A 13,490-nucleotide genomic window follows, 5' to 3' on the forward strand; every position below is an offset into this window, starting at 1 on the left:
GAAAAAGTTTTCAAAAAACTTACAGAAAGACCGACCGACCTCTAATCGCGGAATTTGAACCGAAATCCGACTGGAACCGCGAACCAAACAGCTGTTACCAATCAACACAAACATAAGCAACAAAACAAACTGCGTGCAACAAAACAATCGGCGTGCAACAAAACATATTTAGAAAAGATGCACAGTAGAAACCGTTTTTTGTTTTTGGAATTTCCAATCATTCAATGCAAATTAGCCAAAATTATTGAAATATTGTGTGTTGTTGTTGTTGTTGTTGTTGTTAATTCATTTATTTCTGGCAGCTTTAACCTTCTTGGTCATTCGCTGCCCTATATTGTGTGTAATAATACCAAAACCAATAGATTTCATTATCATTGTCTTGAGAGCAAGATCTGTATTTTCTTAAAAATAAATCTGTATTTTGTCTGTATCATGTCAAGTTCGTAGTCATAGAAGATTTTTTTAGGCTTTCAACAACAATATTAAGCATTTTAATCATATTAAAGCATAATTCAATTATTAAATTGTTGAAATTTTTAAATAAAATCATTTTTTTTTTAAATCTGTATATACAGATTTTTGTGATTTTGGGCGAGTTGAGCCGCCGGCGAGAGTGCACGCTCTAGCATAGTTGTCCCCGTGTCGTCGCGATTTTTGGTTGATTTGAATACTTTTAATACGATTTATTCGGTATTCAGAGTGTAAATTTGTGCAAAAGTGTTCGGTTTCTCCGGGAATTACGTTTTTTTCGCGAAATAAGTGTTTAGTTTATAATCCACCGACCGAGTTTGGCTCGGCAATTATTTAGCCACAACTGGAATCTGGGCCGATTGCCTAATGCAGAAAGCAGAAAAATGCTTTGTGAAAGTTATTGTGGCAGCTGTTCTAAAGGAAAAGCCAAATTGTTGAAAAATTAATGCAAAGGTGTGATTTTTGTGAAAATTTTGGCAAAATACAATATGGCGGCCGTGCCAAGAAAAAAAAATTCCATGAAGTGCTAGGAAGAGCGGAAGAGTGTTGGAGAGGGAGAGTGTGAAACAGTGTCATCAAAATGAGTCAGAGAGCATGCTTTTCCCTGCAGAAACTGAAGGGAAAAAAGAGCTGCTCCCAAAAATTTGAGAGTTGTGTGCGTGTGGTTAAACGGATAGAGAGAGAGAGAGAGATTTTAAATAAGTGTGTTTGTGTTGGTGGCCTTGTGGCGCTGCAGCCGCAAAGTTTTCAAAACACGAGGTGCTGGTGCTTGTAGAATGGCATTTGAAACGTCTGAAAAAGATGTTTGATTAGGGTTGTTTTGATGCTGGCTTCGAGGATGCGAGATGATTGGTGTGCAAGATGTTGCGTCGCTGATCTGCCGATGACGTCACTTCCCTTCCTTAAGCTGCACTGCTAAAACGGTGGCGCATGCGGGGTGGCAACGATGGATTTGGTCTGCACATAACGAATTCGGTGAGCCCGTTCTGGATCAGTGTTTGTGTTGGTAAATTTATGTAGCATGGATGCGATTGGGTGAATGTGATAGTAGGTGTTTTACACAAGAGCTTTTGTCCAAATTTTAACTTAAATTTTTGTTGGATAACAAACAGAGTTATGATAGTTTTGTTGCTGTGAAAAGGTTGGCTTCATTTAAAATGCGCGTAAAAAATTGTGCATAGGGTACCCAATTTTTACAGGTCGCGAATTTGCTAATCTTTCAGTTTCTTTTTTTTTAGTTTTCGTTGAATATTTAGTTTTTTAATAATTTAGTTTTTATCCGTGCTGATCGTTAACAGAGTGAATGCCAATATTTTTATAACTTTTCTAAAAATTATAAGTTTAAATGAAAACGTGTTACTAGTCAGATGTTGCGTACGAAGTATTTTTCAACAAGTATTGATGGATTGTTTAGTCTTGAGGCAGCTAAATGGTTCCAAGGCTTTTCGCAATTTTCAAACCCGTTGTAGCATTAGCATAAAAACTGAAAGTTGCTGATCTTCAAATCGAGGAAGCATCAATGTGTGTGTGAGTGAGTGAGGGATTGTGTTTTGTCTGTATATTTTTCAGCTAATAATAATTTAATTAATTGTATTTATTTGAAGAAAATAATTTAAATATGCTGATTAATCCCATTACACTAAAGATAAATGTTAACTAAGTATGCTTTTTGAATCGGTCGTTTTAATGAAACATCTAAATCCTATATTCAAAATAAAACAAATGAGTGAATAATGAATGTTTACTCCTTATCGCTGTAAGAGTTTAAAATCAAAATATCAATTATGCGTTAAATCATTTACAACCTCGAATTTCGCTTAAACATATAATAATTTAAAGGAAAATATAAACTTCTCTCTACTCTTACAGTTGATAGAATGAGTTTAACAACAGACATGTTAAAACTGTGATTAATCAGCATTGCTTTTACCTGAGATAATGGTTGGTTTAGTAATACGACAGTCAATTTAATCATGCACGGCTTCGTCGCGTTGTTTCTGCCGTTGTTTAAAATATAAAAAATATAAATCATGCATCTTTAACACTATACAATCACAAGTATAAGTTTAATAATAAAAAAAACTAACTCTACTTGATTCGCCCGCAATACCTTTCGGGGTATATCCTAGGGTTCTACCTCTCCTACTAACATTGAGTCCAAAACCACCCTACAAACATCTATACCACTAAGGTGACGTAGGGGTCCCTGCGCACTTTAGATAGGTGTTTACTAACATTCCTTCATTTCCCCGAGGATAGCTTGGACCCGGTGTGGACCCCCTTATGCCCTGGGCTGTATTACACACTCATCAAAAGATGAAGACATGGTATCTCCCGTGTTGGATTATTGTTCCGGATGAGGGTCTAACACAACCAGACCAAACAGTGGGATAAGCGTTGTGGAGCCTTCCGGTGGTGGGGCGTCCTCCAAATGCTAATGCTAATGCTAATATACAGATTTTTGTGATTTTTGGGATCGAAAAATCTGTATAGTACAGATTTATCTGTATATCTGGCATGGCTGCTTGAGAGCATTTTTGCAAAAAGTTGTTGGTGATAAAGTTGAAGTATTTTATTGTTTTCTGTTTTTTTTTTACCATCTTTATTCAGCTTTTTTCTACTGTGCATGCAACAAACGCCTGACCAGGCAAGGATGCCGGTACGACAGGGAATGTCCGGAATCAGACTTTCAACTTCCTTCTTACTTTTGGCCGCTTTGGGAGGAACTTCCGGGGAAATCCGGTTACCAATCGATTCCTTGAAATGTCCCCAAGTGACTCAATATGTTCTGAGCATGGTTTATACAGTGTTTTTAGTGTATCGACGCATCTAAAAAAGTTTTTTGGTTTCCATACAAACAGCAGTTTTTCGTTCAAAAATCTTGAGTTCTGCTTATTTTTTGAAAAAACTATTTGATCAATCTCATCAATTTTGGTTTCATTAGCTTCGTGAATCATTTTTCAACAAAATGAGGTAATATGGAGGTTCTAAATGTAACCTGGTTAAAGATATATCAATTTTGGTAAAAAAAAATCAGGGCGGAAAATTCGATTTAGGTGGAACCTTAATCGTATGAATAACAGTTATGCCCAAATTTCTTACCATTTTTTTCAGCAGTTACATTTCTACAATAATGTATTGCGATTCCAAGATTGAAGAATAGAGTCGTTAAAGTTTGTGAGGTAAGGGACAAGTTATAGCAATTCGCAATTCGCAATTTTCAGTGTAAGAACGGGCCTTGACCGATCTTATGCACCAGGTTCCCGACGAACACGCACTGCCCTTACACCTACATCTCACCCTTGCTCTGAGTCAGTACGAGCAGCACGCTAGAACACGCTTTGAGTGTTCGTGCCAGGCATGCACACCTTTTTTTTCGGTTACGCATTTTAACTCGGCCGGGGGTGGTACATTACGTAGGGTTTGATGTAAGTATAAGCGCCTAACCATTTATAGTGTGCCTATCAATTTTCATTAAAGCAAAAAACTGTTTTATTTTTAGTTTCAATTCAAAAACTAATTGTTATTTACTGTGTATTGTTTTCTCCTGAAATCTTTCCTAGTGTTGAGTCGTGTTTATTTGTTGCTATTTCTTTTGTCGCGGTGATTTGTTACAATTTTTGGTCCTAAGCATTTTATAAAAGTTTACCAAAAGTACAATAGTAATATTTGTGTTAATCCTTTAACCATTCCATAAATTGAGTAAGGGCTCAAACCTCACTAGTTTGAAAAAAGGGTGAAGATTGAAAACAATAGACAGTAAAAGAGAATTTATTTTATAAAAATCAAGAATCAATAGTAAGAGAATGATGAGCGAATTTTAAAGAATAAAAATGAGAAGCTAGATGTATTAGATGTAAAATTAGACATTAGTTAATAAATAGAGATACAAAACAAGCTTAGATTAAAGTAATGATAATTTATATGACAGATAAAGAATTATTCAAATAAATAAATTCGCAATAAAATCAAAAAAGATTAGGCAAATGATAAATAGACTTGATATTACTAGTACATTAAGGAAAAGTATATGTTTAAGAAAAAAAAACAAAGTTTGTTACAGCAGTCTCAATTCTAATCTAATCTAATCTAATCGAACACAAGCGCAGCCAGTCCGAAGAAAGCATCCGGGAAGAACTTATGGTTAGATTACGCCTAAAGTTCTTTCTTGTCATTATTAATGATTGCAGTACTTTCGAGAACCCCCGAAATGTATTACACTCACTAAAGCGGCCCGGCCTACTGCGTTGTATTAACCGCAAGTGACAGATTCTATGAACGGAACCCACATTTCATGGAATCATCAGGGGAAGAAGAAGAAGTGGGGACATACCGTACCAACCACTTCGAGTTATTTTTATAGAATACGGTGTGTGGTGTGTGTAGGGGAACCGTCGGGAGAGGGATTGTTGTATTATATAGTAAATGACCATGTGACATTATTTCACCACTACGGATTAATTCACTCAAGGGGTGTCACCCCTCGGTGGCCGAGTGACTAGGGCAAAAGTTTGTTACAGCAGTCTCAATTGGTAAAAAAGAGTGGAAATGCTTTGAGAGATAAGAGAATCAAAAGTTAGTAAAATCAAAATCAAATGATATTTTTTTTTTCTTTTTTTCTTTTTTTCTTTTTTTTTTCTTTTTTCTTTTTTTTTTCTTTTTCTTCTTTTTTCTTCTTTCTTTTTTTTCTTTTTCTTTTTTTCTTTTCTTTTTCTTTTTTTTTTCTTTTTTTTCTTTTTCTTTTTTTTCTTTTTCTTCTTTTTTTTCTTTTTCTTTTTTTTTCTTTTCTTTTTTCTTTTTTTTTCATCTAATTATTTCAAAATCAAATGATATTAAATAGAAGAATCAGTGAAAAAGTGGGAATCAATAGAGCAAAAATAAAAATAGGAGATAGGTGGTAGCTGAGAATGAAGAGAAGAGAAACCCCGTTGTGCGATGTTTCAGGTACATCCACAGCAGTTGACTCAACATACTGCGAATCAAAACAATACCGTCTACAATCACAAATTATTTCCCTTTCCCACATTGTCGCGCCCCTTTCTTTTTGCCGTCTCGACTCTGACCCGCGGTGGTCAAAGGTTAACGATCCGTTTCCACAGGCCACCAGCTAGGTCATCATGAAAACCAAGCCAACGTGGAGGTAAGAAAATAGGACACTTGCAAGGAACCATAGCATAGCATAGCATTGGTGTCTACCCGTAGCTGCTACTTCGTTATTGACCAGGACCCCCAATCATTGCTCCGTGGACCACAGATGAAAAGTAGGAACCAATCATCACCCCTTCGCAATTTTCAAAGGTCCCTATCTTGCTGATCAATACCGACGCCGGCCACGACCAGTGGTAAGACACGGGGAAGTGGATGGGAATGTTAGTCCGATACTTGAGTGATGGGACCGCCAAATCGACTGCGTCTCCGACAAAGTATCACATGAGTTTTGAGGGGTTAGTAAGATGGGTATGAGGTCAGGATTCACTGTGGTAGGTGATGCGACCATAAGCAATTTGTTTATTGGTTGAATTTTTAAAATCTTAGGCAGCCGGCTGCGGAAAGATACAATATTAATTATTTAGAAAGTTTTTTAATCGATCGCGTGCCTTCCGAGCATTGGTGCTATGGGAAGGACTTTTGATTTGCGAAAACATATTAAATATTGAATGAAAAAATATAAAAATAAAAATATGCAAATTGCGTGGCAAACTCGACGGTAAACGTGGCAAAACAAACTTTGGACGAAAACGAAACCGAACATCGTTTCGGCCCGACAAATCATTCGCGACTCGGGACAACAAAGACGGAAACGGCAACGAAAATCCTGCGTGACGACTGCGACACACACCCAATCTAGATGATCTCATTAATCACAAGAGAAACATTTTTAATTATCGACCGATTTTTATTTATTTCGCGGCAAAAACATAGTAAGTCATTGAGAAGAATGAGAAAAATATTCAAAAAGCAATGCCAAGTCGAATCAACCGCGCGCGGAAAAGAGATAAAACCGATGATTACAATAAGGCTGACTGGATAACAAAAACAGAAACAAATGCGCCCGAATCGAAGCCGAACAAAAATAAACAACTTTGCGATCAGATCTAATCATATTGGAAGATAACGACAAACCGGTGGTACGAAACGATAACGACGAAATTACTTAGCGGGGAGAACCGACCACGACGCGAACGTTTAACAGCACCGAATCAATATATTATACTATCTTTTGACGTAGACTTACGTCTTTGTCGAAGGTACTGGGGTGTCATTCCAAAAAACCCGGGCCGAAGGCCCTGGATTACTGCGTCATCCGTCAAACGCTTATATCTTCCTTCCCTCTAATCGAATCGACACGATTTATGTGCCATTCGATTCGAAAATTATTCAGCAATTTGCTATAAAACTTTCATTGTTGGCAAAATAGTTTAACTATTGAAACAATTGAATGTTTTAAAATGTTTTCAAAATGCAGAGATTTTGCAAGCAAAATGAGCGCTTCCCACTCACGGACGGGAATGTCAAGTACCTATTTTGAGGGGAAAATCATCCGAGCAACGCGACCGAATGTCGGTCGCAAAAAAGGAGGGGAAGTAGCGGGCCGAAATCATACATAAGAACGTGCGCCAGAGCCCATTCCATCATTCACGTCTCAGACGTCGGACCGGCAGCAGCAGCAGCAGGAAAGCTCAGCCCAGAGCAGCAGCAGCAGGAGAGAGACCAGAGCAGCAGCAGCAGGAGAGAGGGACCAGAACTGGAAAAGAAGTGCGCATCGCCTTCTCGTCGTCACCGTCAGCCAGTTGCCTCTCGATGGCCGGACCGTTAGGATCTTTCGTGGTTGCTGTGGTTCGGAGGTGCTTCAATCCCCATCCCTCGTCCCACCCGGGACGAGGCATCAACAAGATGAGGCGCGCGCCTGCTGCCTTCCGCCGAAAAGCCTCTCGTGGGTCAAGCCTTGGTTGTTAAACAATCGGGACATCCAACTAGCTCGTCGCATTCGCGGCGAGCGCTTTTGAAAGATTTATGTTGGAGCCAACTGCAACAGTGGAAGGTCGCACCTTTTCCACACGCCACTGGACTCGCGGTTGACAGCCAAGCCTGTCAAGCCGCGACTGTCGTGACAGTGCGTTGAGAAAGATTGACAGTTGTCACCAAGAGGAAATAAAATCATAACAGTTTAGATAGAGAACAAACAACACGCGTTTTTATTAGCCGGACAAGTCTCGTCCTTTTAATCGTTTAATTTAATCATCTTTGTGCCCGCGTACCACCTCGGCCACCGTGGGTACGTTTGGGGCTACAAAAGTGGCGACTCGGTGATTGTTTTGACCGAGTTTTCTCGGTCGAAATTTCGCCCACGCGGAAAAGTTTTCTCCGGGAAAGATCCGGACGCGAGATGGACGGTGCGTCCTCCATGGACCAGCAGCCGGCGGGTCAGCAGCAGCAGATGCCGGGCGGCGTTGCGCCAGTGGAGCAGCAGCCGGTGTCGGACGGGCAAGTCGCGGCGGGGCAACATCAGCAGGCGTTCATCCGTTCTCCTCTCCATCCTCCGCCAGAACTCCAACGCTTGCTGGAACAACAGCGAGGTTATGTGCACGAGATGTTTCGGCAGCAACACGAGGTGGTCAGACTTCAGCTGGCACGGATTCAGCAGCAGCAGCTGGAATTTATGCAGCGTCAAGGCCACGTTCTGCGAAACATCGTCGCGGCGGTGAACGAGCAGGTTTCGCCGCACCCGGAGGCTCAGGAGTGCGCAAAAATGAGCCACACGTTGGGCAACTGCAGGAGGGCTGAGGAGGTTAGGTTCGAGCAGCAGGAAAGCAACATCGCCAGTTCGGTCGTTGAGGATGTCAACACGGGCAGTGATGGAGATCGCCGTAAGTTTGTGCCGATTGTAAACAACAAGTCGGCTCGTGTAAATCTTGACACGGGATCTGCCACCACCAAAGCATCGACTAGAACGTGGCGCAAAGTCGGCTGTCAGCCGACGTCAACATCCGTAGCGGAAGCAGTTGCGGCCCAAATGCTGGAGGTTGACGGGAAGTTTTACTACGAGATGACCGTCGGCGGGTGGACATTCGTTGGTCTGGCCCGGGCGACACGTGAGCAGTTGTTTGGTTGCGACACGACTGACGGTTTCGGACCATCGCAGTTGTCGAACGTAAACATCTCGCAACAGGGTGGCAACTCATCTCCAATCGGTGGTATTTTCAAGGCGGTGATGAAGGTGGACTCCGGCTGTTTGAGCAGTTTCGTCGACAGAGAGCTGGCAGCGGACGTGGTACCTGGGTTCCGGAGTGCGGAACGCCGAACAACCGCAAAGTATCGACCCCTGGATGAAGTGCTGAACCAGCTCAAGCAAGATCTGTTCTTCTCACCCGTGGCCAGTCCGGAGCGTTTACTGGTTGTGCGGGAGGAAGGTGAGCGGCTCCAAGGCAAGTACAAATCTCGTCGCCAGTACAAACATCAACAACCAGGCACGACGTCAGTGTTGGAAGCGTCGCAGCAGCTGACTGAACTGAAGCTGGCTGGACAGTGGAGGATTTATGGTCTCCTTGATGACCTCGAGGACCCGCTAGCAATGCACAAGAACAAGGCGGGGAGGAGCATCACCACAATCCAAATGCAAGTGCTGGAAGTCTGTCCGAAGGCGTACGGAAGCATTCCGAACCGACAGGATGTCGGCTGTGCTTCGCCTTCTGAAGCGATTTTGGAGCGCATTCGAACAAAATTGGAGTTTGAACCGCCACCATCAACAACGTCATCAGCTCTTACAAGCGAGCGAACGAAGCGAACTCGAATGTTTGCACGACACGATCCGGTGTATTCGAAGTACACTGACAGCAAAAGGCAGTGGTCAACAGGTGTGGACTACGATCGAAGCAACGATGTGATGGACGACCGACAAATTGAACCACATGCTGCCCAGCCACGCAGTCCTGCCGATTGGGATCCAGAACCAGAAACTGTGAAGATAGCAGTCGCAGCGGCCGGGGAGTCTGGAACGTTTCTTGCGCTCGGGCTCTGGCTATCTCAACAACCTCTTACCAACATCACGATCACCCCAGCAGTCCGTGTCGTCAAGGAGCGGACCTGCGCCATCGGTACCGGTGCCATGATGTTCTTCAAGGTTGAAGGATTCTGCAGTGGTTCGACCCGTACCAGTTCAATTAAAGCGGGGGGATGTTGGAGCCAACTGCAACAGTGGAAGGTCGCACCTTTTCCACACGCCACTGGACTCGCGGTTGACAGCCAAGCCTGTCAAGCCGCGACTGTCGTGACAGTGCGTTGAGAAAGATTGACAGTTGTCACCAAGAGGAAATAAAATCATAACAGTTTAGATAGAGAACAAACAACACGCGTTTTTATTAGCCGGACAAGTCTCGTCCTTTTAATCGTTTAATTTAATCATCTTTGTGCCCGCGTACCACCTCGGCCACCGTGGGTACGTTTGGGGCTACAAAAATTTACGTCTCATCAAATTCTAGTGTTGAAAGAGTTGCCCTCGTCCCACCCGGGACGAGGCAGCGAGCTAATTTGAATTTAAATTTCAGGAACAAATTTTGGTCTTCGGGGACGACAGATTGCACAGCTTTCTGACTTTCTGAGGCTGCTCTCGCCCCCAACCCCTATGCCCCCTCTCCCCCTCTCCCCATTCGGCTCGCTAAAATTCCTTCGTCTCTTTCTTTCCTCTCTTTGCCGTTCGAATGGGTGTTCCTTCCAATATATATAGCTAATTCTTCAAATTAATATATGGAAAACCCACATGTCCACATATCTAAATTTTACGTAAGTCTACGCCATTCCGGTTATGTCTGTGACATAACTACTTTGACTTTTTTTTCTCTATCTCTCTCTTCCTCTCACACACGCACAAATACACGCAGACGACATGAAACGAACTCACCCGAAAAACTTCTCATCGGTGCTTGTTTTGCCATCTTCAACAACTTTGTGGCAAATAAACCCTAAATTCACCATTCCTTTTCAGACCAAATTTTTGACATTTCCAAACCACAACTTACGATCAACATGCTCTTCTCTCTTTTCTTAAAAAGATTTCACTTTCAAACAACACCAATGTTATCTAGTTTGTTGAATCGCTTTTACGCACTTTTTTTTTATCTAAAATCACGATAATTTCTTTTATACTTCCATTCCACCACTACAAAATTTTCGAAAAATGGATTTCACTACTTGACATAATAAAACACAAATCTAATTCGCATCGAATAATTTTTCAAGCACTTTTTGGGCAGAGCATGTCGTACGCCCATTCATCATATAAAAATATTGCTTCCTGAATTAAACTTGTCCCCTTTCTAGCCAAAACTCGATGCAAGCGCTTAAATCGGTAATAACAAAAATTAAAATGCTTGGGAAAGTAATAAAAATTCAAACACAAACCAACACAACAACACACGCGAACCGATCGAGACAAATGTCACTTTGAAGCTTTCCCACAGCTGACAGCGCGCTGCCCTACAGGAAAGAGAGAGTGACGTCTGGTAGCGTCTGATTTGTGCACAACCGATGAAGTTTGCAACGCACTATCAAAAACAATGAAAAAATAAACTCCTCGTGGATCACCCAACGCAAATTTTTAAACACTTCAAAATCACACAAAAACTAGGAACCTTCACTATCTTGTATTCGAAGACGTACGAAGTAAGCTTTTTACCACTATTTGAGAGTCATTACGCTAAATTAACAACGAAAAATCGCGTTTAGATCGGCTCTTACTCGAAAGGCAAACGCACTCGACCAGTGCTGCCAAGCCAGTCAATAGGACACTTGCAAGGAACCAGAGCTATACTGTTCTGATCAAGATAATTCGGATGATCTAACAGAACTACGGATGTAGTTAGTTGCGCTCCTTCCAGGATGTTCCTTACGTAGACGTCAACCGAAGAGCACGCAACAAGGTCAGTGCCATTGCATGCTCTTAGGTATCAATCTTTGGCCTGCAGGTAAGGGACAAGTTATAGCAATAGAAAAATAAATAAATGGATAGATTTTACTAAATTTTATCTTAAAACAAAAGGAAAAATCTAGCTTGTTTTTGAAAATAGCCAATGCACCAATTGCAAACATACAGCATTTCACGTTCACACCGTACGGAGTAAGTGTGATAAACTATATGTCCACATTCGGCGCATCACCTTTTTCAAAATACAGGAATTGATAGAAAGAAGATCTCATTCTGTATAGTGGAAGACGTCTACAACACTTAGAACTCAGACCAGAAATAAGAGAGAATAACAAATATTAAAATTGTGGTATTATCACTAAATCCTATCATCCTTTCACCCCCCAAGACATGGTCTATCCTTCGTGCCTTCGTGTCGTGCGAATTCTACCTTCTTCAATGATCTTCGGATCACCTCCAACTAGAATTCACAACAGGACCTCTCTCGGCTCCAGTTTACAATATGACAGCGACGAGAACACAGCCGAATGGGAGTTGACAGTATCAAATACATGCTATACCCTTTGCTTTGCTGGATACTTACTAATAGCAAAGGGCGAGAGTCCTGCGACTCTCAGCAATCATGAATACTGCCCATTTGCCACAATGTGGATGGTTTGATTTTTTTTTATATCTTTTTTCATAAGAGAGACCATACCTTCTTCGGGAAAGTTTTAGAGAACATTCAAGGCTACACTCCTACGTTATTGGTTTTAAATTTTAGTTAAACCTGAAAATTATAAAAATCAAAATACAAAAAAGTTGTTTTTTTTTTATATTAAATCCTATACAAAATTGAATCGCTTTGTGCAAAGTGTGGGCTGAGCCAATCGCTCCCAAATTTTGGGAGGTTGTGTTTGAAAATTTCCCAGTCTAATGGATACTAATCAAAGGGGTCGTCCATGAAATATTTCACAATGCAAATTATGGCTTAACATATTTACAAAAAAGTTATTTGATGCTTTATAAACTTAACTCATAAATCAAACACGATACATGGTTTATAGGGGTGGTTGGGGCCTTAAATATTGAGAAATATTTCATGCACGACCCCTTTGATGGTGCAGCCGCAAAGTAATCAAAAGTACCGTGCGCCTCCATTTATACAGTTAAAAACTGAAAATAACAAAAATTCAAAAATCCTTCGGTGAAATATTTTCTAGGTTACAGATATCAAAAAAGGGTCCCCTAAGCTACCTTTCCACGGAAAAACATTTTAGGTACATTTAATTTCAATAATAATTGCCTTCTGCCATGACGTGGACCAATTTTATAAGATAAAATAAAAAGGGATTTAAAATACATAAACGAATTAATGAAAACATCCTTTAATGTGTGTTACTTGCATCATCTTTAATGCAACTTATTTTCCAACTGAGCCAACATTAGGCATTGGTGGCAGCTTGGCGTTTCTTTTTGCCTAGCTTAGGTTTTTGAGAGTTAAGAATAGGTCTCTTCCATTTCTTCTCGAACTCAGACGTGAGGAATCCACACTTTTGAAGAACAGCGTCATTGTTCTTAATTTTGTCGGCAACGCCTGCACGAGCCTTCCACGTAAGTTTCTGAAAGAATAAAAAAATATAAATAATTATTTTACTGTTCAGACGTTAAATATCAAGTGAGAAACTTGTTGAAATTTTAAAAACTTTGATTAATAAACTTTTTATAAAACTAAAAGTAATATAGATTTTGCCGTAGCCCAATTTATCATCGTCGTTATTGTCGTCATACACACAGAATATGACTCGCGAGCAGGGAAGGTAGTAGCCGATGGGCCTCCAAAATGCTTTTTTTATATTTATTTCCGTCCAGTTAAGGAATTTACTATAAAGATTAGGATGTAACAAAAATGACTTTTTGGCGGGCATTCAGGGGTTTGTTCCGGTGGGCATACTGAGCCTAAATCCCAAATATGAGCTTGATTGGACGTAACAGGAGCTGGCGCTCCGCCCTTCAATTTTAAATGGGATTTAACCCGTATTTTTTTTTTTTTTTTTAATGTCACTTTTTGAGGCATTTTGGCCACCAATGCGTTTACCAAAAACATCACTGACGTGTA

The 13,490-nt window shown here is 40.9% G+C and overlaps 1 protein-coding gene and 1 long non-coding RNA gene across 2 annotated transcripts; one reads left to right on the forward strand and one right to left on the reverse strand.

Annotated features, from left to right (window-relative positions):
* Positions 1-1,908: 1,908 nt before the first annotated feature.
* LOC128093713 (uncharacterized) lies at positions 1,909-10,440 on the reverse strand. The gene is made up of 2 exons (XR_008212695.1): positions 10,299-10,440; positions 1,909-6,688 (listed from the first exon to the last, which is right to left on the reverse strand). It is a non-coding gene; the product is annotated as an uncharacterized LOC128093713 (long non-coding RNA).
* On the forward strand, positions 6,682-12,912 carry LOC128093711 (uncharacterized). Its single transcript, XM_052711382.1, has 2 exons — positions 6,682-11,130; positions 11,194-12,912. The coding sequence occupies exon 1, from the start codon at positions 7,859-7,861 to the stop codon at positions 9,752-9,754; it is 1,896 nt and encodes a 631-aa protein (XP_052567342.1). The 5' UTR covers positions 6,682-7,858; the 3' UTR covers positions 9,755-11,130; positions 11,194-12,912.
* The last annotated feature ends 578 nt before the right edge of the window (positions 12,913-13,490 follow it).

Source organism: Culex pipiens, unplaced genomic scaffold (assembly GCF_016801865.2).
Source record: "Culex pipiens pallens isolate TS unplaced genomic scaffold, TS_CPP_V2 Cpp_Un0004, whole genome shotgun sequence".
Taxonomy (NCBI): domain Eukaryota; kingdom Metazoa; phylum Arthropoda; class Insecta; order Diptera; family Culicidae; genus Culex; species Culex pipiens.